General features: G+C 39.6%; 1 protein-coding gene across 8 annotated transcripts in view; it reads right to left on the bottom strand.

Annotated features, from left to right (window-relative positions):
- Positions 1-396: 396 nt before the first annotated feature.
- The window catches only part of INPP4A (inositol polyphosphate-4-phosphatase type I A), an 82,849-nt gene continuing 62,656 nt past the window's right edge, over positions 397-20,589 (bottom strand). For 5 of the 8 annotated variants that reach the window (XM_077173440.1, XM_077173438.1, XM_077173441.1 and 2 more), the window contains 6 exons: positions 19,593-19,719; positions 19,073-19,213; positions 17,633-17,730; positions 14,017-14,129; positions 13,509-13,663; positions 3,767-7,801 (listed from right to left, as the gene is read on the bottom strand). In XM_077173440.1, the coding sequence (XP_077029555.1) occupies positions 7,621-7,801; positions 13,509-13,663; positions 14,017-14,129; positions 17,633-17,730; positions 19,073-19,213; positions 19,593-19,719 (815 nt within the window). In that variant the 3' untranslated portion in view covers positions 3,767-7,620. Of the gene's footprint in view, positions 3,659-3,766; positions 7,802-13,508; positions 13,664-14,016; positions 14,130-17,632; positions 17,731-19,072; positions 19,214-19,592; positions 19,720-20,589 lie in introns of those variants that run through there. The other 3 variants (XM_077173442.1, XM_077173444.1, XM_077173445.1) reach the window with 1 other exon arrangement.

Here is a 20,589-nt window from a genome sequence, read left to right as displayed (position 1 = left end):
CTCAACGGGAAGCAGCAGCAGAGAAAAAAATCTGCTAATGGAAGGAAAAGTGAAAGAACAGAGAACAAAGCTCAGGAAGCTCTTACACAATATTCACAGAGGAAGTAGGTAAAATTAAGGGAGAAGAATATGTCATATCACTTCTTTACTTAACTGCTGCTGCACAATGTGCAGCATGTGGGACAAGCTGGTGCCTCACTTAACTACAGAAAATTGGTATCAGCTGTTCTTTGGCAGGGGTGAGAAGTAACTACTTCCTGACTTGCACATCTGTGTAAAATGACTCCCTACACAACTTGGCTTTATATGCTCTCCAACAGATAAAAGTGTATCAACTCAAGGAGCCTGAAAGTGTTTATTTTCACTTACCACAGATGTATTAAAAGTAAGCCACCATTGTTATTCTTGTCAGTTCTTTATTGGTTTTCATCCTAAAGACTAGCACATTTACAGCATACATGGATTGGATGAACTAGAATATATAAAACAGTAGCCATATGTTTATGATATATTAATACTGCCCAAAACCAAATAAATAAAAATATTTCAATGCACAAAGCATAGCAAATACAGTCGTGTTGGGACAAAACTGTGTCATATAATACAATAATTTTACACATATAAATGAAAAAAAGGCAACTGTGCTGTAGGTACTTTCACAGAACATACACAGAACATACTTGGCAACAGTTTTCTTCTTTTACCTTTGTATGTTTTATAATTTAAAAAATGTACTCAAAAAAGGAACATTAGACAGAACTTCATTTTACAGTAATCCTTAGATTTGCCTCTCCTGTGCAACAGAAAAGCTCCCTTCCCCCTTGTGAGGGTCCCATGTGGACTTCACGTGTCACAGTTTTCTCTGGAGGCACTGCTCGAGCCCTCGCTGTCGGCACTGCCCTTGGGATGAGCCTTAGCTGTGCCCATCCTGGCAGTGCCATGTCCATCCCAGCAGTGCCATGTCCATCCTGGCAGTGCCATGTCCATCCCAGCAGTGTCATGTCCATCCTGGCAGAGCCATGCCCAGCCTGGCAGAGCCGTGCCCATCCCAGCAGTGCCCAGCTCGGCAGAGCTGTGCCCGTCCCAGCAGTGCCATGTCCATCCTGGCAGTGCCATGTCCATCCTGGCAGTGCCATGTCCATCCTGGCAGTGCCATGGCTATCCTGGCAGTGCCATGGCTATCCTGGCATTGCCAATTCCATCCCAGCAGTGCCATGTCCATCCTGGCAGTGCCATGGCTATCCTGGCAGTGCCATGTCCAGGGACACCGCGCTGGCAGCTCAGCACCCGGCACAGCCCCGCGGCACCTGGGGCTGCGGCTCCCCCGCGTGCAGACAAAATTCAGCAACTTTTTCTGATTACATTGCCATACAAAATAAATAAAGGATTGCTAAGCTCTATAGCAGGTCTAATGATTGTTGGCCACCATCTAAGAGAGTGGCACTGCTAGTTGTTACAATAGACATTTGTTAGCTTTCCTTCCGAAGCCGAACGTTGGGAGATTTTTAGTGTAACAATACAGGACTTAAAATAAACCACGTTTGAAATAGACAAAATAAAATTATCAACTCATAAAAACAAAGGGATATAAAGAGCATAGTTTATACAAAAATAAAGTAGCATTTAATAATGGGCTAGGGACTGAAGGCTGAGCAGAACTAATGGAGTAGCATGTCTAAAGAGATCCCATTGAAAAATTTTTCATCATATATTTCTTTACTTATTAGCAAAAAATAGAACAAAATCAACATTTATTAATTGGCAAACAGGGTTTGCAACATTTCCGAGGGACTGTTCTACTGTAGATGACTTGTTCAGACCCGGGGTAGGTACTACAATACATTGCTTTTGCACAGAATTCCATGTTTTGTTATCCTAAAGAGTCTAAAATAATGGTAACAGCCTAGTTCAGCAGAACTCTCTGACCTGGCTTTGTGACATGCTGCTCAGTGTTAAACTGCAACAAGCAAAATGCAAAAACTGCTGGACCTGTAACCCCCAAACCTACATGGGAGCAGAATGAACATGGCTGATTGATAGAGCAGTGACAGCACAGACAAACATCAGTGAGAGGGAGAAAGAAATCAGAAAACAGCCATATACTTACCTGGCTGTTGCTACTCCCCCAAGAAAAAATGGGCAGATTTTTTCTATTCTAAAACTCAGATTTTTAGGAACCAAGAAGGAAAGGACAGTGTGCTGAATGAAACTAGCTAGAGATTACTGGATCCTGTTAAAATTTGGAAATGAACATTTAGCTGCTTTTTAAAATGCTATCCTTGCTTCAAAGGCATTCTTTGGGAGATTACTTCAGAGGAGATCTGTTGAACATTTTTTATCAAATGCTATCCAACTGACCACCTTTGTTATAAGCTAGAACCCACCTGTGGTTCTCAGGCACGAGCAGTAGCACTGAGCAGTTCCTCTCTATCAACACAGGGCATTGCTACCTTCCTCAGAAATACCCTGACACCGGCCACACTTTCCCCCACCAGGACTCTCAACAGGTGAAACACAAACGTAAACAGAACCCAATTTTGATTTTGGAGCAAAGGGGATGCATTGGGCACTTTGAGCATTTTGGTAATGACATACAAAACCAATGCAGAAAAATCGTACGCTGACAAAAATAACGCCCCAAGATACTGAGGCTTACAATCCAGAAGTGATATAAAAAAACCATGGGTAAAAATGTGTTAATTAATGTACAACACCATGGAAGATACTGAACACGTCATGTGCAACATCAGCAATTTGCTTGTTGCACTTGCCTTAGAGTGGGGAAGGGCATGGGGAACTGTTGCTGGCATTAATAGTTAAGCATCATGATGTTTCTGAAATACCTTTAAAAATCAGTTGTGTGCCCAAGGCCTTATCTGCCAAAGATGACAGGAATTTGTTTTATTTGAACAGAATTATAAACCAGACCTCACATGTCTGGCCTTTTATATATTGTTAATTTCATACATGAAGGTGGCATCCTATATACAGTAAAACAATTCTTTCTCCTGGCTCTTATTGTGCTGATTTTTTTTTTTTTTAAATCAAACCCCCTTTTATTGATTGTAACAATGCGTTCTACAGTTACTAAACTGCCTAGGATCCTTTTTATTTACAACTTTTGAGTTTTACTCTCAGTTTTAAAAAGTTTAGGAAAAGCTCAATCTGAAATCAACTCAGTATAAAAAGATGTTATGGAATCAGCTGCCTAAATGCCGTTCCTAGAGTCCTTGCCCATCCAGGAGGTACCTAGCTATTTGCATATAGGTAATTATTAAGTAGCACAGTATCTGCTCATCTTACATACACTGAAGGCTATTGAAACGGGCAGAGAGTCATCACACTATTCTCAAGCTAAGGTGTCAGAAGAATTGTTACTATAGATTCCAATTCAGTAACATGCTCTGTATGACCTAACGAAACATACAAAAAGGTTATTTATCTCTTCTGGATGACAAAATCATGTGTTAATCTAGAGTGTATCCACATGTTTTAATGGAACAGCAATTAAAGGACATAGTATGCTTATGTTTCAACTTTTCCATAAGTTCCTTCTGGAGGCCTGTAATACTTTGGGAAAGCCTTCAGTTGCAGGGAATTAAATGCATACTTGCGACATCCAACATTCTTCATTGTATTTTCTCGGCGACAACCCTCACTGGGGAAAAAAACAAGCACAAAAAATGACAGCAGTAAAAGGGAAAAAAAAAAAAGAAAAAAGACTTAAACTAAGATGAAATGAACTGGTTATTTTATAGCATTAAAATAAAGTTGGTTATATTTAATGAGCGTTTAATTAATTTGCCACTGCAAATATTAAAAGAGATGATTCATCATACAATGCCAGTAAGAAGCACACAAAATGGACACAAGCTATGTCTGATTGCTAGTTTTGCATTTCTAGAAAGCAGCAGCACATCTACTGAAAAGGCTCTTTCACGCCGGTTTCATGTATTTCAAGGTACACTGTTGTGGAGTTCACATGCCATTCACTGCACAAGGGATCCCAAGGGATTGCTTAAAAGCAGTTCTGCTAATTTATTAACACATAAAGCTGAAAACCAAAACCTGCTGATCTCTCTATAAGAGCTTTAAAGTAATTTTATTGTTCCCTGTATGTCAGTAATATAAGTACTTACTTAAAGATTAGAGCTGATACAAAAATAATGTATGCCTTTCTAGTTATCTCTGCATGCATAAATGGACATGAAAACCAAAGCAATCTAAAAAAATCCTAATCGTGAAATAGCAGTGCAAAAAAGACTGGCTGCATCATCACCCGAAAGAAACAAAGCTGTGCAGAATTTAATTTTCACCCAATATTCTGGTGCAACCGCCCCACATTACAAAGAGGTTCTGTGCTACAATAGAAAACTACTCCAGTTATAAGGCTTCTTTACACTTGTGTAAATCTAATCCACAGTTCCTTTGATTATATCCAAAAAACAGACATACAAAGAGGAAGCACTATCTTTTAAATATATATTATAAATCAATTTAGGCTTGCAGGAGAATTATTATCCCTGATTGAGGACTGGAACCTAAACAATGACAACTAGACCTTCATGGCAAAGTGTACAGTACAGCATCCTACAATGGAAATGTCAGATTAGTCCTGCCTTGGAGACAGCTGCAGCATCTACCAGGTAAGCTGTGATCATCTGATTCAAAAGGAGGGTTTGGATTCTGGTTCAGTTTGAAAGCTCTCATGCTCTTACAGACCTCACCATTCTTCTAATTTTGGTTCATGAAACTGGCTGTAACTGTGTTCTGTATGTAACACCTAGTTTAACTTCATAAAATACAGTATTTTTTTTTTCTTTAAGGAATAGTTTAACTAAGTTTGAAATTCATCTCTGGAGCACATTCTGTGCTTGCCTTTTATAGAATGGATCATCTGTGATGACACTGTTTTTCTGGCACCGGTTTGTGTTTCACAAAACTCCCCCGACGGCTCTTGCAGCCAAATAGATACATCAAAAGTTTGCACAACTCATACTTCAGAGAACTAATAAAAGCAGTAAGTTTAACTAGCAAATATGTGATGCTAGGTGAGCATTTTAACTGCAAAGTGAATCATTCACTTCATATCACATTTCACTGCATCTGGTTATTGCATGTGTCCCTCGTGGCACAGATACAGTGACAAGGATTTATTTCCCACATTTCACACGGCATCTTCCTTCTCTTGGAAGCACATAAGGAGGATGCACTACTGCATCTTAAATCTGAATGCCTTAACAAAAGCACAGACCAGGCCCCAAAAGGAAAAAAAAAAAACCAAATTTGTCCCCATTGAAATTAAAAAGAAAAAACCTACATTTTTTCCAAGAAGCCTGGGCTTCATTCCAAACAGTTTTAAGGTGGTCTTACTGCAATCCTAGTGGTAATCATGAGCAGCACCTTCATACTTTAAACAGATTCATAATCTCAGGGAGCTCAGTGGATGTGCCTGCCACCAGAGTGTGGCTGGACCCTGGAACAGCTGCCCAGGGAGGTGTTTGTGGCCCCAAGCCTGCCAGAGTGCAAGAAATTATGGTCAGCTCTCTCAGGCACAGCCTGTGGCTATCCTGTGCCAAGCCAGGAACTGATCCTTGACCCTTCCAACTCAGGATATTCTGTGATTCTAAAGTTACTTTCACATCTGGTTAGACTGAATCCAGGACACTCCCCATACTGCAAAATCAAGGCCAAAGTCCAACCTGACAACTGCTCACCTTGTAAAAAGGTAGACTGGGGCATCCCCAGCAGACAAACCAGTGCTAACCATAAAGAACAGATGATTTCTGTGGAGACACAGCAGCATCAGGTATCAGCACAGCACAGGGATGTGTCCCAAACCACCACAGCATGATAAACCTTAACAGCAGTAAGGATGCACCAATGTACTGAAACTAAAAATCAATATGATATGTGCTGTATATATATAGATAAACATATATGTCTTTGTGGTGGTTTTTTTGTGGTTTTTTTTTTCTTTTAAAAACAAAATTGGAAGAATAGTGAGGAAAAATATTAAGAGATAGTGTACTGCACAGTCTGATTTCATGAAGACACAAATATAACCACACACTATTTTTTTTTAGTTAGAATAATTAAATCCAAATTTAGGATTTAATTCTGATTTTCATTCTAACTGTGCTTTTTTGGTTTTTTTTGTTTTTTTTTATTTCAGCATATTTCTCCCAGCAGCTCTTGATTCCATTAAAATTTATAATAAAAGCTAAAGCTATCTATATTTTTTGAGCAAGTTAATAGTAGAAAATACAAATCACAGTACTAGTTCTCCTCAGAAGCCCAATGTCATCTCAGGCACCAAGCGAAGTAAAACCCCTTATGAAGTTATCAAACTACATTAAATGAGGTTAGTTTTTTTATCAGCTATTGCTATTGACAAGCTCTGCCAGATCACAGCATCAACAAAATCTTTCCATTTAAATAGGCCTCCCCTAGTTTGATGTTATATATAAATGATGATCAAATTTCATCTGCAATTACTCTGCATCACTAAACTAGGAAGCCACTTCATCCTCACCACTTAAATAAATGCTAACTTACCATTGCTCGCTTATCACTAAGCCACTATCAGCATCATAATTTATTAAAGCTGTGCAACGCTTAAAAATGGAAGTAACAGTAATATTTAGTCTAATGTAATTAAAATAAAGCCCAGTGGAAAACCTGAAACCCACCTACTAAAGGAGTTAACTGATACCTCCTACTTCTTGCCTGAAAATTAAAGACCATTATCTTTAACTTCTAGGATGCCCCTATTTCACAGTAAGTTCTATAACAGAGCACCTAAAATAGATAATGCATCATTAGCAGGCTAATACCAGTCACATCCCCTTCCTAACCACAAGTTTCATTTTCCTCATGTCTTTAATACATTGCAAAATGCAGATCTACAAATAGAATGAAATAATTCTGCATGCAGCACACTGCAAGTTGTTTTATGAGTGTTTTCTAGTCTATTAGAATATATTTAACCATGAGAAAGGAACAAGACTATGTCTCTACAAACTGTTCAATAATGTAATTTGGATATTATGCTTTGAAATGAAAGTATAAATTTGTTACTTCTTTAAATAAATTTCTTACAATTTCTTATAAACCCCACCCATGTTTTTATTTTTCTCTTCGTACCTCGTAAAAATGAAAGGCAAGATTAGCATACACCTTAAATATACAAAAAGATACAAATTCTTTTCAGACAGAGTTCCTTTCTCTGGAATACATGAAACAAGTAACACAAAACTGTATTTGGTAAGAGATCTTCAGGCCGGCTAAAGTAAAGAGGTAACAGGCCAATGTCAGACTATGTTACAAGCACTGAAAGCAGAACAATAATTTAAAGTTTCAATACAACTGTTTTTGATAAAATAATTTGATGTATATTTACAGTTTAGTACAATAGAAACGTAAAATTGTAAGGCATAATAATAATTCTTGGCAGACAATGCTATGACACATTCCTTTGTCCAGCAGGTACCAAGTGGCAATACACATTCAAGCACTTTTTTGTTTTTGTGGGTTTTGTTGTTTTTCTTGTTTTTCTTTTTTCTTTCTTTTTTTTTTTTTGTTTTTTTTTGTTTGTTTGTTTGTTTTTGAACTCTATCTTCACTTGCAACGTAATCTGGCCACCAGGTACGCTATGCTCAGAAACAGCCACACAATCAGTAAATTGGGGCTGAGAGCTAGTAAAGGAATAGAGTAGAGGAGGCTGGGATCTAGTCTGAAATCTCGGATGGGCACCAAGCCACTCAAGTTCTTCTGGGTGACTATCTCCCGTGTTCCAATGCTGTGAAAAGGAAGAAGTTTGGGAAGAGGGAAAATAAAACAGAACGGAAGACAGACATGCAAATGGATGGATAAAAAGAGATGGCAACACAAAGCGGTCAAGAAAATGAAAAAACATGGAAGAACGCACAACAGAACCAGAAGATGAAGTAAAGAAAGAGTGGAAAAACATCTCAAAAATATGTATCAGTACAATTATAAAAATAAGGAGAGGGAAAGAGAATAAAAGAGAAAAATAAGAAAGAAGTACTGTAGTCTAGTGAAAATAAACACATGTAGGTTGAACATTAATGGTTTTCCATGTTCATTCTTTCAGATTACCAAGCAATAATACCCCATGCTGCTCTGCCATGCTTTGGCATGCTGCAAAGAAGTGGAGCTCTGAAAAGCAAGCTGAACATGAATAACCATTGTAGTATTTGACCCTTTCAAACATCTTTCCATGTGGGCTGGAGTGATTTAATTTAACCTCTTAACTACCTGTCCAACACCTTAAGCAAAAAAAAAACCAAAAAAACCCACCCACCTATTTTTCTGCTTGGACATGAATTCAAGGGTATATATAGGGTTTTTGCTGAAGACTGGCTGCAAAGCCCATCTCATTGTGCACCCACTCCTTACACTGAGCACCAAAGGCTACAGTGAAGAACAGCTCCCCAGGTAGCCTGGTTGACTTTGTAGTGTGGTCTTCACAAGTCTGGATCACTCTCATACCCTGAGCACTCCAACTCTATTTTTAGTACACAAAGCAACAACTAAATGACCAAGAAGAACAGAGGGATGGAGCACCTCTCCTACAAGGAAAGGCTGAGAGAACTGGGTTTGGTCAGCCTGGAAAAGGCTTAGGGGGGACTGTATTGCAGCCTTCCAGTACTAGAAGGGAGCATACAGGAAAGAGGGAGAGAGATTATTTACAAGAGCATGTAGTGACAGGACAAGGGGGAATATGCTAAAAGGGAAAGAGAACACATTTAGATTAGATATAAGGAAAAAATTCTTTATTCTGAGGGTGGTGAGGCAGCCAGGGAAGTTTATCCCTGGGAGTGTTCAAGGCCAGGCTGGATGGGGCTTTGAGCAATCTGGTCTAAGGTTCAATTGAATGTGTCCCTGTCCATGGCAGGTTTGTTTGAACTAGATCCTCTTCAAGGTCCCTTTCAACTCAAACAATTCTATGATTCTGTAATTCTAAATGCAATCTGTAAGCCTGATGCTGTTTGAACTTGTGCACTTGCTCCATCCATAACCTTGATGGTTGAGTAGCAGGGTTATGTAAGCATCAGACAATGTCCTGCAAGGAATCAGACACACCCTGGAGGTGCTGAAAAAGAGCATTCAGATGCTGGTGACACATCAAGTCAAATGGAATTAGGTGGGCAAGGAACTAAACCAACTGTATGTCTTATTTGGATTTGATCCAAATTGGTGATGAAGACATGTTTTCACTCCTGGTGCCTACAGTGGACAAGGCTAGATTGAATCTGCGATGCCTACAAATCCCAATTTCTTTGTAGCACTGGGGAAAGTGTGTGTGTGATCAGGAGAATCAGCCAGTGGAAACCTAGTGTTTACTGGAAAGTGGTGGATAAAGGCTCAATGAAATGGCCTGGAGGAAGAAAAGTGTTTTAGAATATAGAGAAAATGTACAACAATGGGAGAGGTAAAGAAGAAAGGCTAAAAATGCTAAGTTGGCATTATGAACACCACATGCCACATCTCCACCATTAAAAATTAATATCATGCTGCTCAATTTTACATAAAGACATATACACAGACACATATGGTGGGAATGGAGGCAAGAGCTGGAAAGTGCATTCCTTGTCACTGTTGGCCCCATAAAGATGCTTCCCCCTGACAGGTGAAAAGTCACCTTTTGGAAATATCAAATATTCCAAATTGTACAGGGTCTTAAATCAAAACATTCATCAGCAGACTAGCTCTAGGGTTAGGAGACAGAGCAATTTCCCTTCTACTTTAGCTTGCATATGGGAATTCTCTCTGTGAGGAGAGGCCAGGGCTGGACACTGCTGGCTCCAGCCAGCTTCAGTGACCCACTGCAGGCACAGCTGAGTCCTCAGCCATGCTGGTGCCTCGGGGAAGGAGTGTGTGAGAAAAGGCAAAACACTCCATGGCATTGAAGAGTGATGGGAAAAGATCTGAGAAAGAGCCCTGTGAGCACCAAAGTCAGGGAAGGAGAGGAGAAAGAGCTGAAGCAGTCTCCCCTGCAGTTGTAGAGAGGAACTGTCCACATGGAGCCCATGGAGGACCCACAGTGCAGCAGATGAATATTTACTGAAGGAAACTGGAGACCATGGAGAGCCCATGCAGGAGCAGGTTCATCCTGAAGGACTGCAGCCACGGGAAGGACCCACACTGGAGAGGAGGAAGAGTGCAAGGAGGAAGGAGCAGAGGAGACTGTTATGGACTGACTGCAAATCCCTGTTCCACATCCACTGTGCATTACTCAGCGTGGGGAGGAGGTAGAAGAGCTGAGAAAGAAGCAGTGGAAAACTTTGGCCTGGGACAAGAAGGGAGGTGGTAGGCAAGGTTCTCTAATTTTTGTCTTTATTTCTTAACATCTCCAATCCATTGGGAAGAAATAAAATTTTTTTCTCTGAGTCTGGTTTGCCAGTTTTGTATCAGTAACTGGCAAGGGATTTCCCTGTCTTTATTTCATGAGCTTTTTCACATATTTTTTCTTCCTGTCCTGTTGGGGGAAGGTAGTGAACAGTTGGGTGGGCATCTGCCAAGTGGTCTAGCTTAACTCAGTATGATTTTATTCTTAAAGCAGGTCAATCAGTGAAGAAATCCAACAAAGCTTGTTATCATAGCTGTTTTATTGCAGTGAGTGGTCATACCCAGACATGACTCCTGGGACTTTATTATGTAATCCTTTTAGTCAGCACCATGGTGATTTTCCTCACCTCATTTCCAGCTGCTTTTCAAGAGCCCCTGTCAGAGATGGCTCTTCTCTGTTGGCTAAATTGCTTGTGTTGCACCTTCCTAATTAATTTCATTTAATGAAAATGAGCTGGGCTACCCAAAACATGTAAAGGATTTTGCTACCCAGAATGATCTTGACTGAAACTGCCTTGGAGCATATTCCCACGAACAGCTCCACTGGCATTTCTGACAAGACAGAAATCTGGTAGGAAGAGGGAGGGCAGGGAGTCAAAGATCTAGTGGGGAGCATGGGCTGCAGATGGAAGAGGCTACCTGAGCCAGCTGGACTTTGACTCTTGTTCTGCTGGTCAGGTAGCCATGTCCTCTTAGCTTGGACTTCCAGTCATATCATCATGATTTTACTATTTGTGAGCTGGGAGTTACTGTGTGTTTGATTTGGGACTGGAAAAGCTGTAACTTATTTACAGAAAATGACTTTATTGTAACAGGGTATTTGTTTCTAAGGTGAAAGCCACGAACTTGTATCTGTAAATTTCTACAAGAATATAGAACATTCAATGTTCCCTCCCTGATTTCCCTGCTCATTGAACATAATTATCACAGACACATAATTATCACAAGACTAGGAAAGAAGGGAAGTCCCTGGGGACAAGTAAGTGGGAACTAACACTTCTGAAGACCAACATCAAATGGAAGAAGATGATGCTTTCTTAATTTTTTAAGACTGGTATAAGCAAGGACGCTTTTCTTCTCTGGAAAGTTGTCAGTAAAGAAGAGATTAAACACTTTGAGTCTCGCAGATTACTAGTACTTCTTCCCTGTCCTTCCAAATGCCTCAGAAACTTCAAAAGTCTTTAAGAATGAACCAAACATTCCTTTTCCAGTACACTTAAATAGAAGACCCAAGTTAATAGAACAAAACCAAGCTTTCTGAATGCCCTGGAAGCAATTTGGGCACAATTTTCTTTCTTATTCTGTACCTGTTGTTTAGGTCAGGTCAAACTGTCCAGGCTGAAATGGGATTTGGTGGAGTTGGACTCTTACATATTTGTTCCATAATCCTGTTTCTCTCATTAAGCTTTATTAATTCTGTGTCATTGTTCCTGAGTGGAATTAACAAATAATTTTAAAAACATGACCACATATCCCAAAGAGCAATAAGATGTGAGGAAGAGTGATGGGCTTGAAGAATGATCTAATCTTGGTGTTCTGTCTGAACTAGTCAGTATTTGTCCTGCACAATCTCTCTTAGTCAAAGATTTAACAGAAGAAAAAGTCAAGTCCTTCACCTGCCAGAGCAAGTCCCTGATGTTGGTAGAACACTCAAGCCAAAGGTTCTGATTAAATTGGCCCTCTTTCAATATCCCTGAGTAGGTCAACACAAAGCAGTATTTTTCTTGGGTCAGTATTTTATCTGATCCTGTGTTATATTAAATTGGTAGACTGAAGGAGCAAAACAATGTTATTGTTAGCCTCTCTCTCTCTATTGTGTCCACAATTGCATTAAAAACCCAGTGACCCAGTAAAGAATTTGAAGAAAGTAACAAGGTTACCAGTATTTCTCCTAGTTGGTTTTATTCTTATTAAATACACAACGGTGAAACTGTGTAACAGTTTCAGATGTCTATGTCAACAAGTGGCACAATTTAAATAAAGATGTTTGAGAACCACTTAGCCCATTTCAAGTTAGTAAATTCTCCCTCACAAAGCTGTTTCAAGTTTTGTTTCTAATATCAAGGTTTAAGTAGTTTCTGAGTGCACTTTTCATGTACTGTACTAACTCTGTGACAATGTAGCAAAAGGTACAGCAAAAAATTGAAAATAAAAAAGTCCAGTGCCACCCAATTAGATGTAGGTATAAACCCCCAAATTACTAGTGTAAGAGGCTGCAAGTGTTATTATATGAGACATTTTTCTTCTAGGTAACTGAAGAGTAAGAAAGGGTCAAACAGCAAAAACATACAGAAAGGATAAGAGAATTGAACACTCTAGAGAATTCGGTGAAAAGACACACAGTACAGTACATTTGATAAGAGTGAATGTTGAAAAACAGGACTGAACAGCATTGTTGAACTACATTGATAAAGACTAAAGCTAGATTTCTTATCCTTTCTTTTGGTATGTGACTTACGGAGTTTTCCAGCAGTGCTTGAAACAAGGCATTGAACAACAGTAAACAGATTTTTTTTTTTTTTAAGTACAGTACTTAATTCTGCAAACATCTCTGCTGCTTCAGAATACAGAACATCATTATTTTGATATGACAACAGCACACTGACACATTGTGATGAAATTTGGTTGCTATATAGTGTGAAACACTCATACTGACAGTTCACCCAGTGAGCAGTGTTTCACTGCTAAAGGATACACTGGCAAACCAGTGCAAACTGCAGGTGTCTGTGTTTCAAAGAATAAAAACAAGTCATCCCTGAGTAATCTCCCTGATCTAGAACTAAGAAACCTAGTGCTATGACAGTTCAGGTAAAGTCATCATTAAACAACTTTCAAAGAAGCACCAGTTTCCTGTTCTGGAAGCTCAGCAATAATGGAAAACATATTTTTACATGCTTGTCTGAAAACTCCTAATTTTCTACTGAAAACTCAAGCCCATCTGATATAAATCTGGTAAGAACCAGCTTTAGCATATGCAACTCACATGCACAGGAGGGATGAATTCTAGCAGTCAGTTTTACAGTTTCCTGACTTTAGCTTACTTTTTTTTTCTTTTGATGGAAACAGAGACCACCACTCCTCTGCAGTTTGCATGGTTCATTATTTAGGAATAAGTAATGTGGTCAAACTCTTACCTCCTCATACACTCCAGAGCCTGAGTGAAGACCTGTGGGGCCATTCCATGCTCATGCTGTAGGATCAAACACTGCTCCAAGGTGATGGACATGGCAGTCCTATCCTTGGCACTCTTACAGCTCGTGAACCGAACGCCGTTGAGTCTGCGGCATATCTGGAAATGGGACAGACAACCCATCACTCCCTCTACAGGCATAACTTCCCGCCAGAGACAACACCTGTACTTCCCCTCAGACAGACACAACTGTTCTCTAGGGCTTCAATGTCAAAGTTTGGCATGTTTGAGGGAGCAGAACTTCATTGTATGAGTTGAGGGAAAAATCTGACACAGAAAATACATTTTCTTTCCCCATGTCTCATTCTAGAGGAGGTCTAGCCTGGCAGCATTTGCAAGCAACATGCAAGCAAATGAAGAAATTCAAACATTCCAGTAATAAAAAAGAGGCAAATACATATGAATACAGAAAATCAGCTGAACTATGCAGAGATGGTTAGATGAATAAATACCTCAGCAGCTTGCCAAAGGATATCAACATTCTTGTTTTTCCTTGCATGAACATTTTGTCCCAGAAATCTTAACAGTTCAGGCAGGCACGTCTGACTACGAGATCGAGGTAGACCTATAAAACAAACAAAATCAACTCCACTTATTCATCCGTATTCAACAGATCTTTCACAAAGTGTTTCTATATGCCTGTTGCAAACACATTTGTGTTTTCTTGAAACTAGAACAATTATTCAAGTTCTGATTTACTTAGTACCATCAACAAAACAAATTCATGCTTAATTAAACTCAATTGGAAATATAAATTCCAGTTATTTAAAACTTTGGGAACTCATAATCTAATAGCAGTATAATAAGAGAATGAACAAAGGGAGCAAGATTGGTATAGTCTTTTCATTTCTGTGCCACAGATTTGACAGGAGAACATGCATGTCTTCAGAGAAACTCTGAAGATATTTTACACTCTGCTTACATTTTTGATTTTAAATTTGCAAGCTGGTCAGCTTTCAGTTACAAGAAACACCCACAGGACAGCACATTGTCATGATCTGTTTATTAATATTTCACTAAGTGGAAATAAAGTAGTTGAAATTTTTCAGAGCACCTTCAGTATTCATCTTCTGCATTCAAATTGTTGCACATCATCTCTTACATACGTAGCAAGATACTCCAGACAATCAATTACAAGTATTCAATAAGTTGTCTTTTTTCTTGTTTAATTTTTTTTAAGGAGTAACCACAGAGAACACCAACTAAAGTTGTGACTGAATAAATACAGAGGTATGCACTGTAAGAGATGACATTGTGACAAAAAGAATCCTACCTGAGTGACATCTGAGGCTTTATTTTAGGCCTACTTCTCACAGCAAATGGTATGTTGGACTAACCTGATCTCCTAGAGGAAGGTGACCTGCTGAGCAGATGGGGGAAGGCTGTGGACATTGTTTACCTGGACCTTGGCAAAGCCTTTATTGCTGCTTCCCACAGCATTCTCCAGGACGAAGTGCTCATGGCTTGGTGGGACATTCTGTTCACTGGGTAAAACAACCCAGCTGGATGGCCAGGCCCACAGGGTGCTGGTGAATGGTGCTACATCCACCAGTGTGGCTCCCCAGGGCTCAGTTCTGCAGCCAGTCCTGTTTAAAACCCTTATCACTGATCAGGAGGAGAGGATCAAGTACACCCTCACTCAGTGGCACCAAGCTGGGCAGCAGTTCTGACCTACTGGAGGGCAGGAAAGCTCTACAGAGGAATCTGGACAGGCTGGATGAATAAGCCAAGGCCACTTTTGTGGGGTTCAGCACAACCAAGTGCCAGCTCCTGCCCTTGGGTCACAACAACCCCAGGCAGTGCTACAGGCTGGGGGCAGAGAGGCTGGGAAGCTGCCCAGTGGAAAAGGACCTGGGGGTGCTGGTCCACAGCAGCTGAACATGAGCCAGCAGTGCCCAGGTGGCCAAGAAGGCCAATGGTGACCTGGCCTGTGTCAGCAATGGTGTGGCCAGCAGGAGCAGGCAGGGATTGTGCCCTGTACTCAGCACTGGTGAGGCCACACCTCAAATCCTGTGCTCATTTCTGGGCCCTTCACTGTAAGGAGGACATCCAGGTGCTGAAACCTCAGTGGTGTCCAGAGAAGGGCAACAGAGCTGGTGAAGGGTGTGGAGCACAAGTCTTATGAGAAGCAGCTGAAGGAGCAGCTGTTTAGCCTGGAGAAAAGGGGGCTCAGGGGACCTTACTGCTCTCCACAATCACCTGAAAGCCAGCAGGGCTCTTCTCACAGGCAACCAGCAACAGGATAGGAGAAAATGGCCTCAAGCTTCACCAGGGGAGATTTAGATTGGATGTTGGGAAAAATTTTGTTACTGAAAGGGTTGTCAAGCACTGGAACAAGCTGCTCAGGGAAGTGGTTGAGTCAGCATCCCTGGAGATATTTAAAAAATGTGGAGATGTGGCACTTGGGGAGATGGTTTAGGGGTGGACTTAGCAGTGCTGGGGAAACTGTTGGACTTGATGATCTTAAAGACCTTTTCCAACCTAAAGAATTCTACATTTCTATTCCATAATTAACAGTACCGTGCCTGTCCTGGGCTGGGCTGTTTGAACTCTACATCTAGAAAGAAACCAATATCTGTAAACAAAAAGAGGGCACAGGCCATCTCCTCTTTCTAAAGACAGGGAGAGCTACAGAACAAGCACAAGGAGCTAGTGAAGCTAAGACTAATTTCTTATAAATTCTGCAGAGTTTAGAACTAATAACACAGGCACATGGACAGTGGATAAGGAATCAACTTTTCTTGTGTAGTGCTCCTGAAGAGAAAATTTCCTGCAATCTTCCAGCAGATAGTTCACTGGGACCTTTGTCCCCTAGAATGATCTGTTTGTTTTCCCTTTTGCCTCTACCTACCACAGACTACAAAACTAGGCATAATCACCTGGTTTGCACTTAAATGTAAAATGCTATTCTCCCTTGATAAGGGTTCATAGAAAAGCGCACTTCATTTTGTATATCCTAAATTATCACAACTTTCAGGAGAAAAAAAAAAGAAGCCAAAAGATGATTGGATCAAACATAAGAAATCTGGGAAAGAGGGAAGAGACTGAAATAAAAATAAAAAAAGGCAAGCAAATAAAAAGGAGAGGAAGGAGCTGAATGGGAATTATTATTATAAAAGACTAGACAGAGACAGGAACAAAATTCATTTTAAACTGGTTAATTTTTGAATCATACAAGAAAATCTGATGCTAGACTACTATACAATAAAAAAATTAAACTTTGCAGCTAACATTCCAGAGAATTTTTTATGCAGCATTGTGAATGTCTGGATGGAGGGAAGCTGGTTGTGCTCTCAGCTCTATCAAAAAAAATTCAAAGTAACCAAACTCGCAATAACACACTTTAACAGACAGAATTCTTACTATCCTGTTGCATGCTGTTGCATTTGTATTTCTGGAATAAAATTGTAACTGTAGAGCACATGGAATAACCTTAGAAGAGGTTTGATTGTAATAATAATGAATTGATGAATATTTTTGTAAATAACACTTATGGCCACTGCCTTCTCAACAAAACCCCAAGCAGTAACAAGCAAATTAAAAACCAGTAAAAATTAGGCATGTAGCTTTTGTTACTTTTCCAGGCTCTCTGTTGTTGGCTGCAGATGCAATAATTACAGGAAAGTGCCAAAGGAAAATCAGAGGGAAGTGACTGAGTTCCAAAAAACTGGCAGTTGCTCTCTGAGCAGGTTTTATTATAAGTGCAGAGAGCATCACCAAAAACTGCAGATAAAAGTGCTGCTGCTAGAACCTATCACTTTTATACCTTTACCTTACAACAATCTCACTGCCTAACTGGATGATTACACAGTACATAGTGCCACTTAGAGATGTAAAAGTAACCTTAAAAAGGAAAGTTAATCAGTCTGACCTTTAAGCCTCTTGAATCCACTCTACTCTAATCCATTCTACTAAAGAATTAAAACAGAATTGTATCATTTCTTGGAGGTTACTAAAGCTGGTGTACCATCAACATTTAAAAAAAAAACAACAAAAAGCAAACAAATGAAAAAATCAGCCTGAATTGTTCTGTTCAAGCAAATTTGTCATTAATTACAAAATACTTACAATCATCAGGTAAAACTTCCTTGAACTGCTCAAAATATGAATTCAACCTCACTAAGCTTTCCATGTTAATTATTTCTTGCAGTGAGGTGTCTCCAAACCTTTAAAAGGACAAAAAAGGAACAATTAAGCCCAAGGTAAAATGTTTCTCTTTCTTTGAAACAACTGCACTTGCCAATATGTCTACCAAAAAAACAGTTTAAAGATTCATCCCAAGAGTTCCCTAACCATTCAAATGCCAGGTGAAGTGTAACAGAGAATTTGTTGTAATGGTTCATTACAGAGAAAGAAAATATATGAGTATGAGGGGGAAAAGGGAAGGAAGGTATAAGAAAAATCTTGAAGAAAATAGTATTTGAAATTCTTTGGCTTTCGTGTCTCTCTTTCAATATGAAATTCCTACCTGGCAAATTGTTTTACCTAAATTTAAACTTTTAATGATGGCTTAAGTAGCTTAGTTCATAAACTAATAATAACAACCATAACATCAGTAGATTGGACTGAGAATGTTGACTTCAGGTATGTAAATGAAAAATATGGCTCTAGGATTAATAAATCATGAATGTAATAAATATGGTCAACAATGCCCCGATGCATCTTATCTAAATATATCCACACACACAGATGTACACACAGAGTGCTGACATCTGTAACTGTGCTAGTCATCTTGGGCTTCCTTTGTAGGCAACAGAGAACAGTAACTGCTGCAATGCTTTTGCTAAGACTTTTTCTCATTGTCCACCACCACAGTGCACACTCCAGCCTGGTACCAAGGCTGCTGTCACAACATGCATGTGCCTGGCTTCACAGGAGTGCTCCATTGGAGCAGTGCTCTGCCAATGTACTCTTTATAGGATGTGGCCATAACAGAGGGAATCTGCTAGCTCTTCCAGAACTGAGCAGTTTTCCTAGCAAATATAATTACATAATTATATTTTTTTCAGTTTTACAACAGCAGTGTTGCATTACATTAATACTGCAAGGGTATTTTAAAACAGAGGTGCACCTTGCCCATTATCCTGAATTTTGACAGTGACCAGGAGAGGGAGTCTCAGGGAGAGTGCAAAACCAAGACAGTAAATACACAGCAATACCCTGAATGATCTCAGCCTCTAGTGATCTATCACTCACAGAGGTCTTAAGTCACAAGGAGCACCTGTGTGCTAACTAGCCCTTGATAGCTCTCCCATTGTAAATTCACATCTGAACCACATAAACCTGGACTAGTATCAAACTCATGAGGTAAGGAGCCTTACAGCTGTGTGGCACATTAAGAAGGACTTCTTTTTGTTTGGCATTTGGCAGATTCCTTTAGAAAAGTGCTCCCATGTTCATGTATTGGAGAAACTGAATCAGTCAGTTATGTAAGAGTGCAATTCCACATCAACATAGTTCCATTGCTGAACTGCCAGCAAGGCTGAGCTTGCCTGACTGGACACCTACTTCTCTGCTAGGGTTTGCTGCTCATTGATTCCCACGTTGAAAAGAACAGGCTGAACCCTCAGCAACATTCCACTTTGAATCTCACGCGGCAGCAAATCAAACAAGGCGCTTGGCAGAGGGATCCTCACGTTAAATCCATCACTGAAAAGAAATAAACAGCTGTGAGACATAAGGATAAAAAAGCTACATTCCAAGCATGTGTTATTTGTCTAAAGAGGGATAACACCTAGAATATAATATAAACATTAAAAAACAACCATCAGTCAGAACTGACTCTGAGGAATTGCCACAACTTGCTTCTAGTCAGAAGATCTATTCTAGTTCAAAAACAAACCAGCAGCAACCTGTAATGGTGCATTTATATCCTCACAGACATTCACTTCAGCCCTACCAATCTCCTGGCAATGGCTGATTTTGCACTCCACATTAATACTGCAGTTCTTCTACAACTTGGGTAGAAAAAGCCAAATTTTAGCATGTTCCCACTCATGAGGAATAAAGTATATTTATTGTTTTTTACCGATTTCCAGTGATGACTGGCAGCATGTCAGTAGATGTATTTGATGTAGCCTGAGTTACTTTAAAGGTTACATTCCTCAAGTCCATGATTCCCAAACTCATGTCCTCCAGCATTGCCAGCTCCTCACCTAAATCCAAGAGGAAAAAGTGAATTGTAATTACTTGTTATGCACAACTTTCCTTTGTCAATTTGATGGCAACAATAGGCCAACATTCCATACAGAAGTTCCACAGATGAAGCAGTGCTGCAGCCCCGGTCTCCCCCCTTGACCTACAGACAATGTCATGGCTGATTTTTTGAGTTCAGTTTGTCATTAATTACAAAATACTTACAATCATCAGGCAAAACTTCCTTGAACTGCTCAAAATAACTTGGTGTTTTCAAGTTTAGAAAACACCAGTTATCTAGAACAGTCCAGACTACTGTTCTTTAAGTATTTTATATGCTGATTTTCCAAGTTAGGTGATGCTAATAAGTACTTCTCAGCATTGTCAGAGCCATGATATCCTTTGCACAAGGTATTCTGGATTTGTCTAATAAAACATTCCCTAACCAGTATCCAGACAGCTTTGAGACACAGGAGTGAAACACTTCTGAGTGAAGTACTTTCCCTTTTTATATTCTCTCTTCAGTCTCACGTTGTGCTGCAAGACTACGGAAGTTTCAAGAAAACTCAAAAAGTGTATTTTGGGCACAGTTTCTCCCAGCTTACCAGAACTTTCATCCAATTATTTTCCCAAAAAAATCCCAAAGACCACTGTGATATGTTTTAGTCTTTCTTAAACCTTTGACATTCTATTATAAAAGAAGTACATTTATCTTTTGGGAGCAATTCAAGTAAATGTGAAAAAAATCAGAGTTGTTAGATAATTAAGTACTTCAGCTATAATCTAGTTTTCAATTTTAGTTTTCAAAATAATTTTGTAGCTGAGCTGCAGATTGTCCCAAACACTCAGATCCTGCTGTAGCAAATTTAATGCAGAATTTGCTGATGCAA

The sequence above is a fragment of the Agelaius phoeniceus genome, chromosome 2 (genome assembly GCF_051311805.1).
Source record: "Agelaius phoeniceus isolate bAgePho1 chromosome 2, bAgePho1.hap1, whole genome shotgun sequence".
In the NCBI taxonomy this organism is placed as follows: Eukaryota; Metazoa; Chordata; class Aves; order Passeriformes; family Icteridae; genus Agelaius; species Agelaius phoeniceus.
This window is presented reverse-complemented; position numbering and strand designations above follow the sequence as displayed.